The sequence below is a fragment of the Aplidium turbinatum genome, chromosome 13, assembly GCF_918807975.1.
Source record: "Aplidium turbinatum chromosome 13, kaAplTurb1.1, whole genome shotgun sequence".
NCBI classification, from domain to species: Eukaryota; Metazoa; Chordata; class Ascidiacea; order Aplousobranchia; family Polyclinidae; genus Aplidium; species Aplidium turbinatum.
Window position 1 is genome coordinate 8,720,472 of NC_137484.1, and position 25,408 is coordinate 8,745,879.

General features: G+C 38.3%; 2 protein-coding genes across 4 annotated transcripts in view; one reads left to right on the forward strand and one right to left on the reverse strand.

The window, feature by feature from the left end:
* The window catches only part of LOC145782134 (uncharacterized), a 71,320-nt gene that overhangs the window by 36,779 nt on the left and 9,133 nt on the right, over positions 1 to 25,408 (forward strand). The window lies entirely within an intron of this gene.
* LOC145781979 (N-fatty-acyl-amino acid synthase/hydrolase PM20D1-like) lies at positions 1,154 to 15,585 on the reverse strand. The gene is made up of 10 exons (XM_082593696.1): positions 15,294 to 15,585; positions 10,242 to 10,480; positions 9,659 to 9,745; positions 9,007 to 9,143; positions 6,608 to 6,727; positions 4,492 to 4,612; positions 4,140 to 4,301; positions 3,498 to 3,666; positions 2,713 to 2,815; positions 1,154 to 2,500 (listed from the first exon to the last, which is right to left on the reverse strand). The coding sequence occupies exons 1-10, from the start codon at positions 15,556 to 15,558 to the stop codon at positions 2,368 to 2,370; spliced, it is 1,536 nt and encodes a 511-aa protein (XP_082449822.1). The 5' UTR covers positions 15,559 to 15,585; the 3' UTR covers positions 1,154 to 2,367.

Sequence of the window (25,408 nt, forward strand, 5' to 3'; positions counted from 1 at the left end):
TTCCCTCAAATTTAGAGCAATTTATATCCCCTTCGTGTGTGACTTTACTTAAAACGTTAACCCTCCTTGAAAAAGTACGTAAAATGGCTCTGGTTACGTCACTGTCCCACACAAGTGCTATACACTATTCCACGCGTCTTGTAAGGCAGATAACGTGACGTTTAAGACCAGCAACAGGTCTCTGCACCTTGTAAAACTAACGAACTCTTTAGAACCGCCCTAAGCGTCTGTTGACAACGTTAAAAGTAAACAGTTTACAACCACCCACGGCACGTGTAATCGCTGTAAAGTCTAGCTGCGATGTCTCGTATTTATTCATACGAAACTTAAAATAGTGTAGGAGACTTAAAATAGTATTGAAGACTCTGAGGAAAGCCCAGATTAAAACGCTTTGCCGGCCGGTTTTGGCCCGCAGGCCCACCCTGGGGATCGCTATGCTAGGGTGATTAATATATATTTGGCAATAACTTGAGTTTTGCTGGTCGCAGCATGATCGTTGCTTTCTCCACGATGTAGATGCTAACAACCTGTTTTCACGGCCGTTGAAAGGATAATTTGGGCCCAGTATCAATATCCTCGGGCCCCAAATCAAGACCTTCATAAGAAAAACCCACTGTATCCAAACAAGCTTCGTCCGCCCCGTTAGCTCAGTGGTTACGCGCCCGGCTCAAGATCACGCGGCGCTGGTTTGGCTCTCGGGGTGTGCGCTTGAGCAACGCATTTCAGGACTGCTCTCCATTTAGCGGCACCTAGTGAATGGAATAAACACCCGGCAACAATACTTCATCAATCGGAAAACTTTACTCTGCTAATATCGGTAACCGGCCCTGTGTCAAGAGCCTCTACAAGTATGCGAAACTATCAAGGCTTTGTCAGTCCGAGGATGAAGATTCAAAACCAACCGATACGCTGTTGTTACTTCATGTTTGCGGGCTCCTAAACTTATCCTGGATCCAAAAGACCTACGACCTAGACCCATTGTCAAAGCTACTGCCTGTTTTAGCCTGATACTGCGAGTTCGCTGTGGTAGTAGGTTAGTGGTTTGCATTAGCTCTCGGAACACAGTTCCTTCGTCATATGCTATGACGTCATCCACATTGTGAAGTAAATGTTTTGTAAACCCAGAAATTTTTATTCAGGAAAACTGTTCCGTTGTAGCAGAGTTTAATGGGGATTTCCTACGATGCTTAGAAACGAAGCCGGCAGGCCACAACTCTTGGGCTTACGTATGCTGGGCTATAAAGCAACACCAAAACGATAATACGCAGAATTTATATGAAGACGTTTTTCATCAACTAATTGCAAGTCAGGAACGAAGTAGCACATTATCAGCAATGTTTGCATATACAATACATCGTTTCACAAAAGCAAAAAATTACGATCTTAGTATGAATTTAGGTGCATAACTGATAAAGGTAAACTTCCACATGCCAAGCTACATCTTTTAACTAGGTCGTCAACCTTTTGTCTTATGAAAAAAATCGCTGGCATAAACGTTAGTTGTGCCACTACTATGTATGAGTTTTGCGTAGCCGAGTGGTGAGGACGTCTGCGTGACGTTCGAAAGGACGTAGGTTCGACACCGCTTCAGAGCAACTCGGCTGTGTCTCGGCAAAGACACTTAATGGCAAGCCACTTCGCTGATTCCTGTCGTCTGTTGTATCGCATCTGTGATCGCAGTGTACTGTATGTTATCGCAATGGGCGCAAATAAAAGCATGATTATTATTATTTTGCTGAAATAGGAAGTAGCCGTTGAGAAAATTGTTCGACGAGTGTAACCGAATCGGCCGCTTCTCAGTAACAAGAGCTGTAACATTGAGCAAAAAGTGTCACTCAAACGAAAAAAACATTTTGAGCCATCTACAGTAAGCTACAAATACAAGTGATTTTTCGATGTTTTTACCCTCAGGTGGCCGACTGTCACTGAAAACAAATCCACGAATGAAGCAGTCAAACCGTCTTTCCCAAACGCATGCCCTTTTTCTTGAGGCAATCAGTTTTTCAGGGGTTTTGTATGTTTGCACTTTAATTTATAACAAGATCTTAAAATATGATTCCTGGTGGATTTTGCATTATTAATAGCAATCATTATTAATGTAGGCTATTCTATAGGAAATTACATATAGCCTATTGCTATTATAATTATTACAATAATAATAGCAATATATGTAATTTCCTATAGAATAGCCTATATTAAAATCTTTCGTTTTGATGCGTGTTTGTACACGTACAACTGAAGCCAATATGCGCTTTTGAAGAGATAGAACATGTGTAAATTACGTTAATAATTTAAAAAAGAAACAAGACATATTGTTTTTCCACGACAAATAAACCCCCATGCTTGACCACACGCCAACATGGGTCGTCACAACTCAAAGGAATGGGAATGTTCTCGCTTGCTCGTGTCCTCTTCATCGGCATTCAACATCAAGTGGTAGAAGAAATTCATTCCCGACTCGAAGTTCGTTTTAGACAAACGTTCGTTCCTTCCATGAATTCTGCGTTCAGCAAATTGTTACAATCAAACCAGTCAGACCAGAATCAGACAAATAATTAACTTAAATTGCAGATAAATTAGAATAAGTGTCCCTTGTAGGTGTCCTCAATATAAATCAATTTAGCACCCCTTGATACTGCGCCGGGGGACAGATGTTTCCTTAGCTACGCCCCTACGGTTACAACACTGAGTATACTCATGTCTTCCGCTCACCTGTGGAGTTCAGTCTTTGAATGAAGAATGAAAGGCATGAAGCGAAAGACGTGTTTTGTAAATCCCAAGTAGTGCTGAGTGTCGGTGTTCGCAATCAACGGAACTAAAAAATAATTTCAGTTAAATCAAGTCAGCAATATCCACACCAGTTGGATAATGATCGCACTAAGCAGGAGGAACCGCTGTTCAACTTTTCCTTTGATTTAGTGTTTAAAAACAAAATATTCCTCCACTAGGAATTGAACTCTAACCTGCCTGAAGTAGGCTACTAATTATTTTTTTGGGTTGAATACTTTTGAAGCTTGTAGCAGAAAGTGTGACGCTATTTAAAGAAAACCTAATGCAATGGATAAGTTCACGTTTAGTTGATATAACTAGCGTCTTTTCAAACAATCAATACAACTCCAATAGACCTACTTTTCCCAAAGATATTCAAGTGAAGTGATAGCACTCGAAGTAAATTACTACTCAAAAGAATTCAACTTCCATTGCTTCTTCGAAGTGTTTTTGAATAACAGCAGGCTCGTAGCAAAGGCATTTTCACTGTGGGAAAGCTTTAATGGCAACAACATATTCAAGTTTTCTGAGCTCGGCTGCTTTCATTGATGAGACAACAACATTTTTGCTATCCAGCCCATATTGTAACTCACGCTCAAGAACTCACACAGAGCTTAAAATTTTTTTAAAAAGACGAAAACGAAAAACAATAAATTGAAACAAAAAACAGTAAAAAGAAGATTGCCGTTTGGTTGCAAATAAATCGATTGAAGCTTTTTTTTAAATACCTGGCGTGGAAACAGCTTCTGGAAAAATTTGAAGCATAGTTTTCTCAATGATTTGAAATGGTCGATCTTTGTCGCCATCATGTGGTGATATAGGGTGAGGTTCATAGCCTCGCAAAATAGTGATATTGACGCGGTCATCGTTGATGATTTCAGCGTCTTTTTTAATAACCTGCAATGACATTGAAGAGCAAATATTATTATTTATTTGGACTAATGTTATTATTTTTTATTCACTTAACAATTCATATAGTCTCTTGTTCTTCTCTGCGCATATGGTAAGAAAATCTGTAACTAATAAAAAAAAAATTATTTTTGCATCGCTTTAACGCCTGTTGTCCTTTGCACACCGAGTTCAGACTTGCTGGCAAGCCGACTAGTGTAGCTTTTAGGCTCATCAAGTGGACCAAAAGGCCTTAAATCTAATCTTCATGCACTATCAACCATCCCATTAATTGCCTTGCTGAGACGCAGCGATATTTTCTCATGGAAATCGAACCGATGTCCTTTCGACCGTCATCCCGATGCTTTTACCACTCCACTGACTGCTTTTACCACTCCACTGACTGCTTTTACCACTCCACTGACTGTCGACGTATACTCTCAATGTAAAAATTTGATGATATCAATTAGTTATCTACTTGCCTCAGCAATCGTCTGTTTGGGATGGATTCGGTGGTTCACGATCGCCCATGCAGTGGGTGGAATCACATTAGACTTTATTCCCCCACGGAACATTGTGACCGCCGTAGTTGTCCTGACCAGGCCCTCCGCAGCTCCTGTTGTGAAGCTCCTTGCGACTAGAGGCTGTGTGTATCATGTAACAATATGCAAATCAGTACAAGGTTGTTTACGTGAAACCAGAAACACTGAATTATCAAGCGGCGGGGTGGTTAGCTGTAAAATATATCTACGTTTTACATGTCCAGTTTGCAAGTGTAATAAAAACATGCATAACAGTGGCAGTAGAACCAATCGAAAAAGAAACCCAACACACCTTAAACAACCACATATTTGAGGTGATTACATTCATGGGAAAAGGAAAATGTAGCGACATTTTATCGACCATTCTCTCAACCATTTCATCAAGTATTATTTCGTGTGGGTTATTTTCTAGTCTGAAAAGAAATTAGTCTGTATTTATAAAAAAGCAAGACATTTTTTACCAACAATTCAAGTACGATAGCCACAAGTTACATTCAAAACTCTTGCACAGCTTCAAATGTTCAATGCAAAATTACGTAAGCAAAAAGTTTAAACCCATAAGTTTACGGCCAGCAGTAATGATTGAAGCAAAGTCGCCCACTAGTTTCTGTAGTGGTGTAAAAAATTTTTTTTGCAACTAAAATTCACGTGTTTTTGTATGTTGCACTTTGGTTTGACGTCTTCTAGACATGAAAAAAATTATTTGCACGTGTTACTGTTTCATCATCATCATCATGTTTATTTATCCAATACCGTATTATCAATTTATTGCAACTAAAGTTTTACAACACTTGCTCTGATCATTTAATCCTTGCTCATTTGCAAAAAAAGTTTTTCATATCAAGTAAAAAAAGAGTGACTGAGTCTCATACTTGATCCAAGCATCGGGGGATGAGAAGATAAGGTTCTCATTGTACCAAGTCATCGGCACTAACGAGAGTAGGATGGCCAGTTCCTTTCTCTCGGCCACCTTTCCTTCATCAACTATGCCCACCCAATTTATTACACCCTGGGTAGAGGTGAGCGGTGTTTTTCAACAACCAGATTTAGCCAGGAGTTGATTCAAGATTGCGTGATTAGAAACAAGTAGCAACAAATAAACTGTAATTTTTTGTTTATTTCTTGTAATCATTTGCATCTTAAATGCATCTTCATCGAAAATACATCTTAAATGCAATTTGCATCTTAAATCTACGAGTGAAACTTTATTCTGAAAGTTAATTTTTAATATTTACTCCCGATGTTGCTGCTTTTGTGTAATAACTTGCAATAACTTAATTGCAAATAGCATTTAGATAAATAAAATTTCAAGAAATGATGACAATACGAAGAAAATACAGTTTCTTAACATCACGAGGTTTCTTTTGCAGGCTCGTGGCCAAATGTTTTACATTGATTCAAAGTCTACAGATGATTGGTGCTGCCCACAAATGCAAAGAAAAAGCTGTAACCTTCACACTGAATAAATGGCCCACATGTGCATAAGCAATTGTCTTAAAATGACGAATTGACAACGGAAATGACGAATTTTGCTGAGGACAAGTTTCCACATGTCACAACGATGTAAACAAAAAAACTTTTCTGCTGAAAGCACTGAAGCGTGATTATGTAGAAGTTTGCAATAGAGTTGTAAAAGAGCCCAACGTCCTAAGATTCGAAAGCAAAAATTTAGTTTCAATTGGAAACAAAGCCAAGTTTGCAGTCTGTCCGTTCAATGCGGTGATATCGATAAGCACAACCACCAATAGTGCCACTGCAAACTACGCTTTCGCCCCTTTGCTACGCGTGTCCAGCTACGACAACGGTTAGCAATTTATATAATAAATCAAATTTGCAAGTCAAGGTAACCTATACAGATATCTATGAAGTATTGGAAATGTAAAGGTTTATTGATTGATTGGCTGTGTAGATCACAAAACTTCAATTTTATATCTAAAGTAGCCTACTGGTACAGCCGTCAAAAGAGAATATTGCGTTATACAGTATATTAATATTATCCAGCATCAGAGCTTTCGCCACATTAGTGGCAAAACACAAATGGCAGAATGTGGTTTCATAAGTCAAGTTTTTTTCAAATAGAATTACATAATTTGCTTTCAAAGTCATGCTTTAAAAAAATGAAAACCATTGCGAGAAAGTTGAATTGGTATATTTTGAATAGTTGTGTTCCGAAAATCAGCTCGCCAAATAGCTCACAAAACATATGGTCCAAAACCATCGTAAAATAATTCAAGACCAATGTCAAACTAATGTCATGGAAAATCTGCACAGCCTGTTCAACACTCATAAAAAGTATGGTATAAAATAATGTGCTGTGCAGTGTGCAGTTACAGTAGAGCAATCGATCAAGCACTTGTGTCGATGAGACTTATCGAGGTGTGTTCGGTAATAATGACGGCAAGGCTTACTTTGCAAGAGCGGATGACAACACTCCAATGCTTGTGTGCTTCTTCGGCATGGAGGAATGTCCTCCTTCCATGTGAACAGATAAATTCAAGGTGAGAGCGCCCTTTTCAGAAATTCCATACCTGTTCAAATAACGTTTGCATTTTCGAATCTGCTACTATGTTTGCAGATTATGAAAAGAAAATGACAGAAGCTAACGTCATCAGAAACCAGCCCTTATAATCAACCGTGATTATTCAGTAATCATATAAATATCAATCAGGGTTGTAGAGTCAAAGTAGGAATTGAAGTATCTTTAATGGGATACTACAGACTTGATATCAATACATTGAAGCCACTTCACTGTTGAATTAAATTTGTCTCATACAAGGTGGCTCAATAACAAATCAACTTTTCATAAGTAAAATGCATGCTGATCGCCCATGTAAACTTGTGCTTGAACGATGTCTTTTAAGTTGTTCACTTCTTAAACTAACGATTTAGAATCGCAGATGATACTTGGGCAATGGGCATGGATGGTTAAAAATGTTTTTTTAGTCGTCGTTTCAGCAAATAGTACCAATGAACCACCGAACTTAAAGTGCTACTGCTACCAGTGATGAGGATGAGGACTTTTCGGTCCCAGTGGTGACCATGTTAACAGTCAACTTCCTTCGTTGTTTGTCTTAATTTCTTTTATAAGTTTGTTTATTTCTGTCATTTCTTTCATTGTCTACAGCCTATTATGATGAGCATTATATGAAGTATTATGATGTTTTTTAAAGCCTAATTGGAGAAGCTAAAACCTCAATTGCTAAGGTAACAGGGATCAGTAGTCAGTAGCAGAAAATATATTTCGCACTTGCTAGTGCATCGTCCTAATTGGAGAATCTACAGTCTAGTCGACTGATACAAGTTAACTTATCAATAAAAAATTAGACAGTACCACACTAAATTGACAAGTTCAAGTTCTTTCAATTTAAATTTAATAAACTTGAATTTGCCAATTTTAGCGTGATGCGCTCTACTTTTTGATTTTATCATTTCATCACACTACGCATCCTTTTGAATTATTGGTGAAGTCAGAAGAAGATTTCAATTAAAAGTTTAGTGACGAAGTTTTATTTTGGTAACTTATCGATGTCTTGATTATTTCCGAACAAACATTTCAGAGAAGCAAAAGTACAAATTTTGTTCAAACATTTAAATATTAGACAGATTGTTGGTGCAAAAAAACGAGCACAAAAATGACTCGCATCTCTATACTTGGGGCAAACCATAGGGCGTGGACGTCGCTATGGTAGCATCTAGACTGGAAGCCAAACGCCAGGCCTCAAACACGATTGCCATATTGGCAGTTTCAACGCCAAATTTTAGAAACTTGACGTTTTTTTATACATTTTCAGATAAAATATGGCACGGTCGCAATACTTCAGCCTTCAGGCTATGGTAGTAATCATGCTGTTGACAAAATCAGCCCAAAATGCAACATTACGAAAAGCATCATCAAGATTCGGGAAAAGTTTCTTTGTCAAACCTCATGTTTTGTTAATAGGCCACTGCGCATTGATCAAAACAAAAATTCTTGAATTATTTACAATGCGGAAAAATTTTAAAAAACGCCAAAAATATATCAAAATGCCAAAGTCAAAGTAGCCTGCCGACCGAGCATATTAAAAAATGTTCAAATTTATAAAATTTGGCGTTAAAACTGCCAATATGGCAATCCTGTTAGTGTTTGCCTTGCAAGATGAGGCCTAGCATTCGGCTTTCAGTCCAGATGCTATTATAGCGACGTTCACACATAAGGCTACTGAGCTGTTGACATGGAGCCAGTGGAAAGCTTCTTTAGATGACGTTTTTCTAACGGGAAGCTGCATCGTGCCACTCGTAAAGCAAATGAGAAAGAAATATTAAAGGCCTTTGCTGTTGCAGGCCTATTGATTTCGTATGCCATTTAATTCACTTTATTCGCGCTATTTATGCATTACACACTTTTTTCTAATCCCTGTAGTTCCTGTAATCGTACGTGAAGCGCAATGAAACTGAAGGAATCATAAACAACTTTGATAAATATTAGCAAACCAGACCACGTTCACAACTCGAAGTTTTACATAGAAAAAAAAAACTTATAAAAGCAGGCCAGTTTAAAATTGAAGGTCATGTGGAATGTGCAAAATGTGCAAGTGCAAAATGTGAAAAATCTAGTTGTAATTGGAAAAGCCTGTGCGAAAAAACTCAGATTATTGATATGAAAGAGGTTAAAAAGGAACGTTGCACAGCATCGCTGTTTCAAGATTCTCCTTATAAACCTTGGCAAACCACGACCTTGATAGATTTCAACAAACAGACGAAACAGTATGAATTAAACACTTCAGTATGCGATGAAAAAAACTAGATTGGGACTGCATAGCTTACACACCCAATAATGTCTTTGTCGCATCCGGGAAAAAGACCTTCAACAACTGGAATTCCTTCATCCACAAGAAAGGCGAGTTTATTCACTCCTTGGCTATTTAATTTCTTGGCGATATGCGCAGCTCCATCTTGGCCACCTACCTGAATATATAAACGGATTTGTTTATGTCTTTAAACAAAAATTAGGAACATTATTTTCAGCAAAGTGGTCAAGGTAATGAACGTAGCAAAAAATTCACACGTTTAAAGCTTTTGAAATCGTAGTTAGAACGATCATAAATTTTCACTGAAAACTTGAAAAGCTGGAAATATTTCAATAAATTTAACTTTTAAATACAGTTTTAACTCGCGATTCAAATTTTCCTTACAAGCACTGGATAAATGAATAGGCCTACAAAAGTAAACTGGGACACAAGTTTAAAATAACACCGTTCATTAATATCTTTCTCAGCTTTGCTTTTCATGCTGCCACTGAAAAAAAAAACACATTATTAAGCTCCAAAGTGGCTTTACTAAGTAATTAACCAAAAGTAACCTAGCTAAACACTGCGGGGCATAATACCAATGCTGTTAATATAACTTTACTTCAATTACAAATAAGGCGCTACGATTTACGTCCAACTGGCGTAGGAGCTAGAACGTTTGATCGTGACCACCTCTTCGTCGTGTCCATAACCCAAAAAGAATCCTCGCTGCGGTTGAATTCCTCTTGAAATCAGAAAATTCAAAGCTTCAAGCTGACTCTACAAACACAACAGCGACATTTACATAGTAAACCACAACCATAGCAAACCACTTCGCGGCATTGCTACGTTTACTCTTTTTATAACGATAAGACAAGCTTAGCCGATGAGAATGCAGCTTTAAATGTTTTTACAATATTGACATTCAAAAGACAGTATACTTAAGATTTCAGTCCTAAAAATGTGAGTAACGTTTAGTCAGAGCATTTATTGAAAACAAATAGGCCCATGTGTTGCTCTTTGGGCAATAAAATTAATACAACACACAACTTTGCCAAATACTGTGATTGTAGTACAAAAAATTAATTCACCATTCAAAAATGCAGTCGAATAGATGAGTCGCGTCACCAATCCGTTGGTGCGAGCGACTGCGGTCTGGCATGTGGTCGGTTCGTAGAACTGAAGACTTACAACGTAGACTTAAAACAAATGACAACAATCTCAATCAGCTGACGCAGTTTTGTGAATTACAAACAATAAATTAATGTGGACCTACTATTAAACTTCCTTTGTCATCAATCGCTCCTCTTGCATACACCATTGTAGCATCTTCGCTTTCTGTGGCACCAAAACCATCATATGCCCATTCATCTTGAATGACTGGCACCACATCCATATGCGCGATCATCATGTAAGGGGTTAATTTATTGTTCTTTCCTTGAACGGAAATCAAAAGACTGTAGTCGTTTACCACTTCGTGTGTAACGAAAGGACATTGAAACACAGCTGGATAACCTGGTGAAAATGATGTGAGTTAGACCATGGAGAAACCTACTAATTTACAAAAAAAATGAATACCGTGTCAAATTTAACAAAAGCAATCAATATATTAAATAAATGCAGAATCGTACTAATAAAAACATAATTATGAAGTCTGTGTGAAGGCAACGAAAAGGTAGACTAAAGCTTCAAGGTTCACAATATGCACAATATGCCTCATCCAAAGAACAAAACGTCAATCGAAGCGGCATTTCATGAAAAATCTACAAAGAAAACCGCACAAAACTACTCCCTCACCATAGCAGTCTTAGTTTCGGTAACTTTTGAAAGAATTTTGCTTCGTTTCAATGAAACATAACGTAACGTAGCAACATTATCAGCAAACTAAGATCTAGTTCATTATTATTCAATGTCATTGACTTCATGTGATAGGCTAGTCCAGTGGTTCCCAACCTTTTTTATCCGGTGGACCCTTTTAGTCAATATTCAAATCTAAATTCCCCCCCTGTAAATTTAGTTAGTTAAAAAACTCGTTTACATTACATAATTTAAGTCTTGTAAGATAAACTAAACTTTCACTAGTAATAAGCTTTTTATAGCCTGTAATATTCCTTGTCATGCTAAAATAATGTAATTAATAAAGAACGTTGCTGAAAAGTATTTTATTCAAAGAAAATACAAACAAAAATGAGATACAAAAACCAGCTGAAAGTCTCCCTCAACCATACAAACATTGATCTGGATTCATGGGAACAACTTGCTATAGTGACAGATCACTATGGAGAAAAAGGACCAGGGAAGGCATAAAAATTTTCGAAAAAAAAAAAGATACAAAATGCCCATGAAAACGAAACACTAGAAAAGCTAAAACTACCACGTCCCCCACCATCCATACATTGTGATTTTTCCCACGTCTTTCCAATCATAGACTGGGCCTCCAAAGCCGCATATAACATCACCATCCAAAGCCAAATTCGATCGGACACGAGCTGGAGCCAACAACATTCAAAATATAAGTGTCAATGCATGTAACAGTTTGTGTGAAGCTTGTGATTTTTTGTTTCGACAACTCATGAACGTGGTGGAAAAATATTGGAAAGAGCATAACCAGGGCCGGATTAAGGGTTTATGGGGCCCTGGGCTGAGCTGAAAGTGGGGGCCCTTATCAAGTGACATTTTTCGCTAAAAATTAATGGTGGAGTGGGGCGACGACACGGGCCCAGTTGCATGTATCTGTGGCACTGAGCCCAAAACAGTGGACCAGTGGCGTAGCCAGAAAAAAATTTGGGGGGGCCAGCAAATATTTGATGAATTGAAGAGAACAACAAAGTGTTTGATTTAAAGCCATCGCCACTTGATGTGCAGTGGCGTATCCTGGTGGGTTGAAGTAATAAAAGTGGTAGGGGGTTAGAGCGTGCCGTAGGCACGCGTATTCTAGGGGGGTCCGAGGGCATGCCCCCCCGGAAAATTTTTGAAAAATTACACTCAAATAATGAATTATAGCGCTTTCTGAAAACACTTTTAGGGTAATATTTGTATGAAATTTATTAGCAGATAAACAGCTATTAACTTATTAAAGATAGCTCTTACACACGAACGCGCAAAAACTGCGGCTAAAATTAGAGAACACAAAAAACTCAGCTACACAAAAACTCAATAACTACACAAAAACCCAACAGAGTAAGCCATTCTGAAATTGCTTCCACAAATTACAGTAGCCTAGTTCAAAGAAACGTAAATCGCGTAAATTTGCGCGATTTACGATTTGCAAAATTTATTGGTGTCTTTTCTGTGTGTCTAAAACAAGTCCTTGGGGGTGTTAATAGCCAGATGTCTTGGAAAACGATATAATTTTCTACAAACTTTATTGCATTTTCAACAAAGGGCTCAACTTTGGAATCCAAACTTGGAAAATTTGGGGGGCATGGCCCCTTTCGCCCACCCCCACTGGCTACGCCTATGCAGCGGATCACCTTCTTGTTTGCCCTCGGCTTGCCACCCGGTGCAGTAGGTGGGACCTGTCAGTGTATAACTCCGTTGCGGAAGAATGTGTCAATCTGTGGTGTACGGTATCAACAAACTTTAGAAGACTCGATAGAAGAAGAAGAACTGCATCATATCTAACTGACCAACTTGTATCAGATAATGTCTTCAAAACAGGTAAACCATCTAGGAATTTTCGATGGACTTGCCAACGATGAGTAGACGAGACGAGCTATGAATAAACCCTTGCAACAATTCAAAAAGCTCAGCGGCAGAACGGCATGTTTTTACAGGACATTTAGGCTACCGATTAAATTAAGTGAATGTGCTGTGCAAGGGACATAATGAGCTACACTATATTTCTCGCGCAGAAGACCTTGAAGACCGTTATACTTGCCACTCATATTGGCAGCATTATCATAACTTTGACCCGTAATCCGTACCATTTTCGGATATGAAAGTATCAAATAAATATGTTTTTTGTTAAAAAAAAACAAAGAAAAATTGAATAACTGGGGTTGGGCAGGGGTGCTGCAGCACCGCAGCACATATGGGTGAGCCGCCCTTGCTTGTTTGAGATACGAATTAAAGCAGTAATCTCCAGCTGTGGGGGCCCAAAAGTGGGGGCCCTGGGCTTCAGCCCAGTCCGCCCCCCCCCCCCCTCTTAATCCGGCACTGAGCATAACGAATATCATTGTCCAAATCTAATCTGTTTCTCTGTTTTCTTTTCATCTGCAAGAGTTCGCATAGATAAGTCGCATAGATAAGTCGCATAATTCGCATAGATAAGTGGAAGCAAACGGAAGAATACTTCGAATAGCTTTCTCTGCCACTTTGGGATAGGAATTACACATTAACGACCAAAATCCAGAGATTGATTTTTTCTCTGTATAAGTCTCTTGTGCCAAGAATCCGTTTTGAATAATTCTAAAATTCATTCTGCAATTTATCGGGAAGTTTTTCCATCAACAATGTGAATGAATTTCGTATTAAATCACGCTCATTGTCATAAATTTCACGAAAATATCGAATAAATTCCAGTTCTAATGCCGTGAGATGTTGCAAAATCAATTATTTTTCTAACTCTGGAAGAACTTGTTCTTTGCCGTCAGCAACCAGCACCGATGATACTTCTATGGTGACATATTCAATTGTTCATTCATGGCCATCTAAAGATACGGCCTGATTTGTCACATTTTGCAGAAATTTCCAGGTTTTTCTAACTTTGGGCGAACGTTTAAATAAATTTTTCTAAAAATTAGATTTTTACGCTTTCTTTCTTCTTTTCCCCAGATGACACAATAGGTTTTAACATCCTCACATGTTGAAAAACAAAGAAAATTTGATTTCGAAGATTTTAGTCAGACTGTTAATTTTCAAGAACAGTCTGATTTTGCGTTTTTTAATTTACTTTTTCTCATTTGCTATTGCTTCCCCAAGGCAACAAAAAAGTTTTATGTCATTAAGAAACCGCAAAAAGTAAAAACATCTCAAAAAATGTCAGTCAAGCACTAGCAGTAGCTGTAATCAAAATCTGCAAAATGTGACAAATCAGGCCGCATCTCCAGGTGGCCATGGTTCAATTCTAACTTTTTTCTTTCAATCATCAAGCTTGCTAGTGAAAGCATCTTTAAATGTTGCGCGGTAGCCTACTGTTATTTTCTCCCGGAAGGGCCACCCAAGTCAGGCTGGTCGAAAGGTAGAGGCCAGACAAAACGTAGTCTCTCCACGATCAGGCCACCAGAGCCTTCTTAGTACCTTAAGACAATCTCTTAATGACAGTGACATAAATGAATCACTCTCTTCCAACCTGCCTTGAGCGAGCATGGAAGCAGTTCAGTTTGTAAATTCCCATGGTATCAATATATCAATGGCGCATGGATACAGATAACCCATGTTGATGCACAATCTGCTTCAAACGGAGATGGCGATTGAATATATATCATATATTGGTGTTTTTCCCTTGCATTTTCAGATTCAGTTTATTCAATGGACCAAACATATCAACCAAATAAGCAAGGAATCTAATCCATTTGTCATCATTCAGCAATGAAACAAATTCCCATTTTATTTAAAGGTCAAAAAATAATTTAAGCTTGTCTCTGAGCTGTAACACTCGCTTGGTTACGTTTCCTCTTGAAAGCCATCGAGTATTTGCATGTAAAAGAAGTAGGCCTACGTGATGGTTTGCATCCATGTCAGTGCACAGTTATTTAAATAATCGAGAGTTAAGGGCCCCTCCTTAACGCTTAAAAGCTCTGGTCTAGGCCAACTTACTAGGCTTACAAAACTTTACAATCCTAAAACCAAATTTCCCCCTGAAAATTGCAAAATTCCCCCCCTAGTGGGGAATTCCCCCCCGGTTGGGAACCACTGGGCTAGTCGGTATAGACGTTTTGCTCATAAACGATATGTGCCTACTCAATGGGCGTACAACACAGCACACATATTATCGAAAAAATCCCCGCAACGGAGCCAAATATTCCTGTCATTGAGCTGTAAAAATATACTGTTTGTATATCCTATGTTTTGCTATGACGTATGGGCTATGATGTTCCCAGACAACAAATCAGTCGTTTTTTTACATTGATTCAACGTTTACGGACGACAAACTAAATTGCTTTCTGGTTAGGAGCTTAGGCTATGCCGTACTGTGACCACGATAATACAAGATACATAGAAACAAACTGTAAGCTGCATATTGTATATAAGCTGATTTCCTACCCTCCACTGTACGAGTGTACGGGTAGTCCATAGCAATACAATGACTGAGAGTGATTTCCATTAAGTTGCAATAATAGCTATTGGAAAGAGTTAATAACAGCTGACTGTGTTACCTGCTTACTTTTTATGAGAAAATTAACTAGATTCTTCAGTTCCGTTCGATTGTAACGGTGAGGTGCGAATGATTCAGTGCGGAATTGTAAAGCTCCTTTGAAACGTTGCCATGAATCACCAGCACTGATGTAGCCCTCGTTTTCGTTCAAGTTACAAGGTTTTGGAGGAGCAGGTTGGGTCAATGTCAACATCAACGTTCTTGCAGTGCAAAGGAGCAACAAAGCCACAACAAATAACAAGAACCACAAAAAGAATTTACCAATTTTTTTCATTGTAAAATGCAATTTTACCCTACACTGTCAGCTGTGGGAGTTCTGCTATAAAAAGAACATATTATTGTAATCATAATTGAAAATCTCATTTTAGGCACAAATGACCAGTAGGCCTAATTAGTAACCTAGTCAAGAATCGCTCTAGATACAGCCTAACGATACAATTCTTACCAGTCTTAGTCTTTTATTCGCAACTGAACAGCACTTCATTCACTTTAGCTGCCATCACAGAGCTTTTTCTGATTTAGTGCTGTGCCACTGCCGCTGAGTCACTAACTTGCAATGCATATCTGCTTTTACAATAGGCTACTCAATAGGGAGAATAAACTGATTGTTTGTAAATTGTAACAATACAATCAATATTCTTTGTTTTAATAGCCTCTTATTATTGCGTAAACTTGTTATTTCTTGTTAACGCTGTACTCAGTTCACCACTTAGCCAATTGACTGTAATTTGCTATTTGAATATAAACGAAAAAGGCAGGTTTGTTTTGTCATCAAACCAGTCCATGCGTCAAACTGTGGATGTTTTTGGTGCTTTTTGAAATGCAGCATGGATATATATGTTCACAACTTCACAGTTGTCTGAATAAAATAAAAAATCGTTTTGAATCAAATTCAACACGATTTTCGCTCATGACAATGATTTATCACCTACCAATAGCTTTCTTTGTTGCATGTAGAACCAGCAAACCAGTCATTTGTCACATTATTGTAATTCAACGACTGCAGATAAATCAAGGAAAAATACGGTTGGCTCACTGGTAAAATGAATGCAACCAAACGTAGGTAAAATCTCCCATGATAAATATCCCTACGATCGACAAGACAGACTCTGGTTAAATCGTGCGCTTTCGATGGCGACAACAGCAGATTTTGCATTCATTCTTTAATTAAATTGAAAAAGTGGATTATTCATGTCATGACCATAACGCACTACATAGAGGCCGAGACAACGCACAAACGGATTGTTAAAACCGGGGGCAGATAGTGACATCCCAGTACCATTGTCTTCAATGAAATTGTTTTGCAGATGCTTCCATTTCGGCATTTCGCAGTGAGCTTAGTTCAGCAGGGCAGTCAGGAATTGTTTTACTCCAACGAATACCAGTATCTAATTTAGAACTCTAAACTTGGTAGAAAAGTGATTTATCGGTGCCCTCTGTCAGTTCAAAATATGTTTTTTTAATCGTTTTAAAATTCAAGCAATTTCATTTGGTTATGCGTTCGAAACTAGAGTGAAAAATCGGAGAATCTCAAAACGTAATGAGCTGCCCCACTAAGTTTGACCCAACACGCAGTGGCTCCGAAAGGGGGGGGGGAAGTCGGGCCAGTTTTCCCCCTAGCAAAACGTTGTAAAGGAAAAACGAGTAGTTTTTTGTTTTTGCACTTTTGAGGGAGGCCCCTTTTTAGTATTAAAGTAAAAATGTACCAACTAAATAATCAACAAATTTTTAAATGAAAGTGCGTAGTTCCAAGTATTTCTCAATCATTGTAAATGTCACTCTCGATGCTTCTCATCAAGAACAAATCATTTTCGTGTTAAGGTAGGCGATGTTGAACAGCTTCAAGACGTAAAATCTGAAGCTGAAATGATTTCTGTACCACTGAACGGTTTCGATTGTATTGATAGTTTCAACTTGAAAACTGGTGCTGTTTTAGCTAAGCGGGAACTATTTTTGCTTGACAACTGAACCTTGACTTCATAATCTGCGTTGGCCAGGCATAAGAAGTTGTATTCAACATAAGTTATCTGGGAAAGTTAAAGGTATCAGTCCAAGCACGATTTAAGAAAGTAAATCCTGTATATTTTTTGTTTATGGATCATCATCATCATCATCAGTCATCATCTCCGCCTGCAGCAGATTGCGCATCAACATGAATTATTTGCTTCCAAGAGTGGCGATTTGGAGCCAGCTCGCCAAGTGTCGCCAAGTTGAGTCCGGTCCATGATTGGATACTGTCTTGCCATCGTTTTGATTGTCTGCCACGTTTTATTTTTTCTTCTACTTTTCCTTCTGTGCAAACTTTGCTGATTCCGAATTGTGATCTTTTAGTGTGGCCGAACAGTTTTAAAACTTTTGATTTTATTATTGCTGCAATTAGATGTAATTTTGTCATAAGTTAGTTAAAAGATCTTCTGTTGTCGTGTGGTCAAGTAGCCTTGTGGTGGTCATGCTTCTCATGATGTGATTTTGGAAGGTAGAGTTTTTTCTCTATTTGAGTTTTTTGTTTATGGATGTTGTTGCTTAGGCTAAATCTAGTTGGAATTCAGAATGTTGCCTACAGACAGCGTTGTTCAAATGTCTTATCATTTTTGGAGTAATTGATTATCTGTAAGCTTGTGGCATCTTTAAAGTTATAGCCCAGTCAGAGAAAAAATTCTGAAAAATCTAAAGAAAGCTGTCTTTTCATCTTACAAAGAAAATTGACTTCGAGAGGGTAACCAAGGCGTGGTGCAGTCAAACCCAATGCTTTACATTACCCTTTTGCAATTGAAGCTCTAAAGACGTTTCTTAAATGCATCAAGTTGGAACCAAGAGCTTGATCGGAAGCTGAGTCAATGCTAAAGTAGCCTACAACTAGTAGTTTTAAATTTGTGACTGCTTTGCATTATGTGGATTACGGTCCTAAACAAGATTCACTGATGAATTTAATGAAATTAAAGGAAGATGTAATCTAAGCAATTATACTAAATTCAAAAGAATATGATTTTCTTTTCCTGAGGACAGAATACTTTTATAACTCCACTTAACTACCTGAATCATTCGAAGGAAATGTAGGTTCTACCGTAGACTACATTGCAAAGGGGATTCGATAGTTGTTGGAATTGACAAATGTATCAACAAACTAAAGCATATCGTCGATGAGTTTGAAGTTCCATGAAAATTTCATCGTATGTCTGTTGTGCAGTTGCAGGCATGTGGGACAAATTTAAACCATTTGTAGGCTACCTACAACAATGACATTTTCAAGACATTTTGGATGAGTTGGTACTTTTGACAAAAAGCCACACAGCAAACTTTAGCAGCAAACCAGAATGAACCGCACCATAATTATTTCGAAAGGTTTTTCCAAGTAGTTTTGTTATGATTTTTTTTTGTGATCCGGTAGCTAGCCTACCTCCAACGGTTGCGCTTTGAGAACGTGGTTTTAGCAAATACTGAAATTTGTAAAGAATTGTTTGCGCTCCAGTAGGCCAATGACTCAAAACCGATTGAAAAGCCTAACTATACATGTTGTGCATCAATTCAGACGTCGCAAAATTTTATCATTTGATGCTGTGATCCGTAACTTTGCATTGCAAGAAGTCCAGAAAAAGGGTTCAATTAAATCAGGGATGTCCAAAGTCCGGCCCGCGGGCCAACTCCGGCTCACGAGACGTTTTTGTATGGCCGCGCCTGTTGTTGTACAATGTGTTATTTTTGGCCTGCAGACACACAAAAATCATATAAATTCAATTTGCAGTTTTCAGAAAAATTATTGTGGCTGTTGGCCCGCGAACAGCCGAACACTTATAATCAAATCTAGCTCGGGTGGGAAAAAGTTTGGACACTCCTGAATTAAATGCTTGGTTAAACTATTTTCGTTGCCTGTAGGCCTATTGTGTGTTTACAAAGCTTTCTAGACAAAATAGTTTGCCTCAATGGCATTTTTGCTGCAAGTGTAATCCAGTGATTATTGATGATTTTTACATTGAACGAAGTTCTTTTCATGCTGAGGAAAGTAGACTAACTTCAGCTCAACACAAACATGCAACGCAAGATACAAATTAGTTGTATATTTGCTAAAAAATATTATGGGGCCCATTTTTCGTATTGTTTCCCGACCAGTGCTGACTTCTCTCTGAGGCTCTGCCAACAAGTCTGACGCTTGTATGAATGAAATCCCCAGCTGAGGGAATGAAACTGCCGTACAAAACTACTAGGCTAGGCTACTACAGTACTTCCTATCAATTTCTGTGACTTGCGCAATACGACTTATATCTAGGCTTGCCTCCGCTTTTCTTTAATAATAATAATTCAATATCAATCAGTCCTTTCTGGTGATGATTATTTAAAAGGCGTTTGTAGTTAAATAGCTTACAACATACTTTATTATCTGTGTTACAGGTTGCAAACTCCGTGACTCATTAAATACGCATAGTTTGCAGATACCGGTAACTTGGTGCGTAAACATGATTGTGGCGTGGTTTAGCTTGCTCAAGAATTTAACGAAAAAGGCTAGTGATCTACTATGACAACATTAACCCGGAAACAGCTCTGATTGTGAACTACGCAAGCAATGTTTCAGTAACCGACCCAACAGTTCCTTCCATTGCCAGAGTTTAGTTGACACACGTGACAACCTTTTCCACTCAGTTGCACTATTTTTGCAACATGTGCACTGCAGTGAGTGCACACTACACAGATTATCTACCCAATCGTATTGAATTATCTGCTTATCTTGCAATTGTTCTATTTTTGATTTTAAGCAGACCGCCATACACTGCGGCGCATTTACGAGCATTTCTAAAGTTTTGCTTTGACGCTAACTTGCAAGTTGCAACCACTTGTCATTGCGCAACAAATTAGCCTATTTTGTTGTTTTTAGTAAAATACTGCACGCAGAGCTGTTGAGAAAATATTTTAGGCCCTGTACCAATGAGATTCTCGGTCGGGCCTCAAATCAAGACACTTCTAAGAAAAATGCATCATATCCTAAAAATTCCCGGCATTTTGTCAATTTTCCGGGCCCATTGGAAAGTGTCCGGGCCCCTAAAATCATTCCGGACCCTGGTCCAAAACCACCCTCTGGACCCCCCCTGTCAACGCTACTGACTGCACAGCTATTAAAATATTTAATCATTCACATTCCTTTCAGTGCTGTCGTGAATTGACACTGCCACTTGCTTTTCAACCACAAATAAAACAAAAGCGCTGCATACAACCTAAATCTTTCTTTCTGCATTGATTTGAAATCTGGTAAAGTTGAATCGACGTAGTGAGTTAAAAACACAGAGCAGCTTTGCACGCGTGAGATACTGTAAACACCCTGATTAACGATTACGTTGCATATTTGTCTGCCGACGTCATTTCTTGTGTAAAATTGTAAATAAGCCCGCAAGCCTGGTTGCTACGCGCTTTTGCCAGATTTGTGGTTTGATTTTAGGAGAAAATATGCGTGAAAACAAATTATTGCATATATACATATATAAGATGTATTTCTACAGATTATATTTTTAAAGATATGCCACTGAACTATTTCACAACAAACTCTATACCAGTCTTACATCCGATCTGACCATTCATACAAAATGATTCACTTCGTGCGTCGCGAACCTGGCAAAGTCATAGCGACCTTATCCATGCAGACTTGCCTGTCCATTTGTCTGCATCGCTCTGGTCTGGTACCGCAGTGCATGCACCCACCTAAATTAACCATCCAATTAACGATCAATGTAATATGATTGAATGCTTTCGTCCAACTCCAACGGACTGCCAAGTGGACTAGGCTACCCATTAGTTCTAACAACTCATTAAACTTTGCCGAAAGGTAGCCTACGTATGGACACACTGGATTGTAACCAGTTAAGCACTTTCGTCTTTATGTAAAACGTTATACGCGACCTTAAAAGTAATTTCTCATCTGACATCAAAACACTCATTTACACCAACTTTTAAAAATAATGTTAAATGTTTTTAAATTCTACAAAAGCGTTGCGAAATCGATTTTCTTGCTTTGGTGTCTTGCACGTTATAACGTCCGCGTTTTGTCGCTTCTACCCTTTTCTATACCTCTGCTTTGTTTGACATATATTGTTTTTCGTTGTGATGGCCAGAAATAAAAGCAAACTGAACTAAACTGATGTCAATAAAAACATTTCGTACAAAATACAACACAGTAGCCTATACTTCTCTAACGTTCATATCAGTTCGGAGATGTGCGTACTGCGTAGTAGGCTACGTACAGCAGAAACAAACGTTCGACATTACCTTTGGCTACTGGTAAGTAAAACGACAACAAAGTTCTGTCACTGCCTCTGACTACTGGTAGGAGCAAGAATGCTACATGACAAACTGCCGCATAAATTTGATCAAAGAAAGCGTCTTTTTTAACAAACTGTTCTTCAGTATTTCAGTACCGTAGTTTACAAGTTTGTTGGTCGATTGCATACAGCCTACAAAAATATTTAAGGGGGAGGGGCAATGCCAATTACCCACACGACTACGCCCCTGGTTATTGCACTTGCTGATTCTGGTTTGATTATAACTGAAGGAAAAACGACACAAACGACAGTCTCCAAAGAACGAACATGCTGGATCAAGATAACATATCATTCAATTGTGACATGCAGGCTACTGTATCAGCCGGATCAAGGAAAGAATGTGTTCAACCGAATCTGGGTAAATTAGGCGAGCTAATGGGCTGCACCATGAGATACGGAATTCCAATCAAAAACTGTTTTCCCTGATTAACGTTTTATTAGCTGCATTTTACAAAGGAAGCAAAAGGGAGGGCAAGAAGTTGTAGCCTACAGGGGGGAGCAATTGCTTCTCGTAGGTTACGTCACTAAACTGTTGCAACTTACACATTTGGTGTTGTTAATGTGCGCCGAGAATGGTAATCATATGCTGTCTATTATTAGAAAACGGGCGTTTTTTCTAAAAAAAAAATTAAAATGTCTCCCTTCTCATGAAGATCTTCGGAGTAGGTTACATTACCAGGTAACATACATAATCCATACAGGTTATCTTAATGCTATATGAAGAGCAGGCTCGTAACTAGCTTGGAGCAGCAGGGGGGGGCAAAAAGTATTCTAGAGGGGGCCCAACTTTTACCTTCCGTATCATGTACGAAAACGACGTTTGTACACAATGTGGGTATATTTACGCAAGAACATTAATCGTAGGCCTAATACAACGTTTACATTAGACTAGTTTATCATAGAAACAGTCAGTGGCGTAGCCAGGAATTTTGAAAGGGGGTGGGGGTTGACGGCCGACGGGCAAAGACCGACGGCGTCTTCGCCAAAGGCGACACCCAGCAGCGGGGGGTCTGGGGGGCCTCCCCCAGAAAATTTTGAAAAATTACTTTGAATTTGGTGCATTCTGAAAGCATTTTCAACAAACATGTGGGTATAAATATTCCTGTAAAATGGTGCTGTCCGGTGGCATAGCAAAAGGATAAGATCATGTTTTCTATGGCATTTTTCGGTAATAAAGCTAAGTCTCTATGTTTTCTTGTTGCTAATTCCTGGCTGAGATATTTGAATGTTTGGTATTGGTAAAACTCGCTCTTTTAATGCAGTTTCGTTTAAAATTAGGCAAACTTTGTTTTAGAGACAACATTCTACCACACCCTTAAAACACACAATGTTTACAATTAAATAACACAAGAAAATTGAGTATAAAACTGAAAAGTCAGCGAACAGAGCTAATTAACATAATTTTTTCCAGGGGGTGCCAACATTTTTGCAGGGGGGGGCTTGGCCCCCCCTGCGCCCCCCTAGTTACGGGCCTGATGCAGAGCGCTTGGTGTTAAGTGCATTGCTAAGCATGGCACATTCAAGCTAACCTACACCATCAAAATATACTGTTCCAAATGCTGAAGTTTAATTTGCACGACGCACACATCATTAGCTTTATAGGCGACCTTACTTCTATCAGCTGACTGCTTGAGGCTATGGTTGGACCAGTATAACCTAACAACTATTTCGATAAGCTAGAAAAAGTAAGCTGAGCTTGAAGAAAATAGCCCATTCACATCGAGCGTTTAGTATTTTCAAAAATGTAAGTTACTGAAAAATGGAAACAAATCAACTACATGGGAAGGCCTATTTCTTTAGCAAAGATCAATTAATTCCAACTCGCACTGCAGCAAAACAACCTTTCTTGCAGTAGTTCAGCAAACCTGCTTGGTAATGCGAAGGTATCAACCTCACACCAGTCACTACGTCTGTACATCACTAGCAAACAATGCAGAGTCATGTCATTAAACAAAAGTCTTCGAAAGGTTTTTTCGCTGTTTGGTCATCAAACCAAGCGTGACGTTTCTTGAAGCTGCAACAAAACGTGTGGAGACAAGAACAACTTTAAAACGTTAGTTTAACGACTGAAGAGATGTTGTTTCCTTTCTTTCTCGTTTTAAACTTTCTTAGTCCAAGTGGTCCAATTCATTCAGCCCCATAGGGTCACTTAATCATGTGCCACTAAGAAAGAACCAGAAAAACTTTACATTTTACCTTTTTATGCAAGCTTTTTCACTCGCATTGTTCAAAAGCATGTAGACTTAGGCTACATCAGTCGAGTAGCATGACTCATTTGATTGGGATTTGGGAAGACACTATCTCTAGAAGTACAAATATTTAACTTAACATGAAAATTTAACCACAAGCAGTTTTGATATATAACATTCCAAGTGTTTTACCTATTATGCAATAAACGTAGGCTGTTTGTAATATGCCTTCCAATTCTCCCTTTTCTAATTAAGCCTATTTGGAATAATAGCCCTACTGGACTAAGTTAAATGTAATTTTACAATGAATAGGCCTAATAAGATACCGTACACAAAACACGAAAAAGGCTCATAAAATACAAAAATGAAAACATACCGTAGCTAGCCTATACGAAATTCGATCAGGGTTTGTTGAATTTGCGCATTATGATAGATGCAAAATTATTATGGATCATCATTAAGTTCCTTCCTCTCGTCGAGGATTGGAGTCAATGAGACGCCAAGTTTCTCTGTTGTGAGATTTTTCTACTGCAGTTTTGCAATTAAGTCCTGACCAGTCTTCAATATCATCAGTCCAAATTCTTGGTGGTCTGCCCCTATTTCGTTTGCCGTTCATTTTTCCTTCTAGTAGTTGTCTTTGAATAGAATTATTGCGAATCATGTGGCCAAAATATTTCAATTTTTATGATTTAAATGTTTGTAGAATTTCCATGTTGGTTTGTATTCTAGATAGTAGCCTACATCTTTGTTTGTGATTTTGTCCTTCCATGAACATTTTAGTATTCTTTTATAAATCCACATTTTAAATGCCTCAAGTCGTTTGACCATTTGTGATGACAGTGTCCATGTTTCTGCATTGTAAAGTAATGTAGTCCATATATAGCATTTCATAATTCGTTTTCGAGTGTTGATGTTAACTTTGCGTGTTGTTAATGTCTTTTTCATTTTTACGAAGTTGTTTCTTGCTATTTCTAGTCGTCTCAATATTTCCGTATCGCATCTGCAATTTTCAGTTATTGTGTGTCCCGGATGCAACTTTCCAAAAGGTACCATTAAAAAATCCCCTTTGAAGTTTGTTTGGTAATTACAGAAGAAAAAAGAGCAATAGCAGTGGTAGGAATCAAACCCACGTCAATGAAATGACTAGCCTATCACCGCCCTAACCCTCTGCGCCAAGTCAGACGATGGAAAATGGATGACTTAATTTATCTAAGGTATGATTTGCGTTTTTCTTTTGTTTCTCAAAGGGGATTTTTAATGGTACCTTTTGAAAAGTTGCGTTCCGGATAGGTAAAGCTTTTGACTTGCTCGACCAGCATTCCGTCAATAGTAATATTTAAATTTGGTACATTTTCTTTTCATGTAATAATCATCGCTTTCGTCTTGTTTGTGTTGATTTTTATGTGATTTTCAAAGCCCTATTATGGATAGGTGCAAATAATATCGCATAAGGTAGCTGTGCTTTTATTTTATCAGCTTTAGCATCGTGCAGGTTAAGATTTTAAATTTAGTCTTTATTTAAAGTCAAGGGTCTTGAAACAAATGACCATTTGCTAAGGGAGGCGCGATAGAGAAAAGGTTAAGAACCACTGGTGTAAACAAAGATGACACTTGGATGGTGGCTGTGGCTCTG

Bases quoted from the DNA above. Each gene is read 5' to 3' on its own strand.
- LOC145781979 (XM_082593696.1), bottom strand. From the start codon at position 15,558: ATGAAAAAAATTGGTAAATTCTTTTTGTGGTTCTTGTTATTTGTTGTG. The intron at 10,481-15,293 runs GTAAGCAGGTAA...CATTTTCACCAG, and splicing joins AGTTAATTTTCTCATAAAAA to GTTATCCAGCTGTGTTTCAA. The intron at 6,728-9,006 runs GTGTGTAAGCTA...TTATTTGAACAG, and splicing joins TGCGACAAAGACATTATTGG to GTATGGAATTTCTGAAAAGG.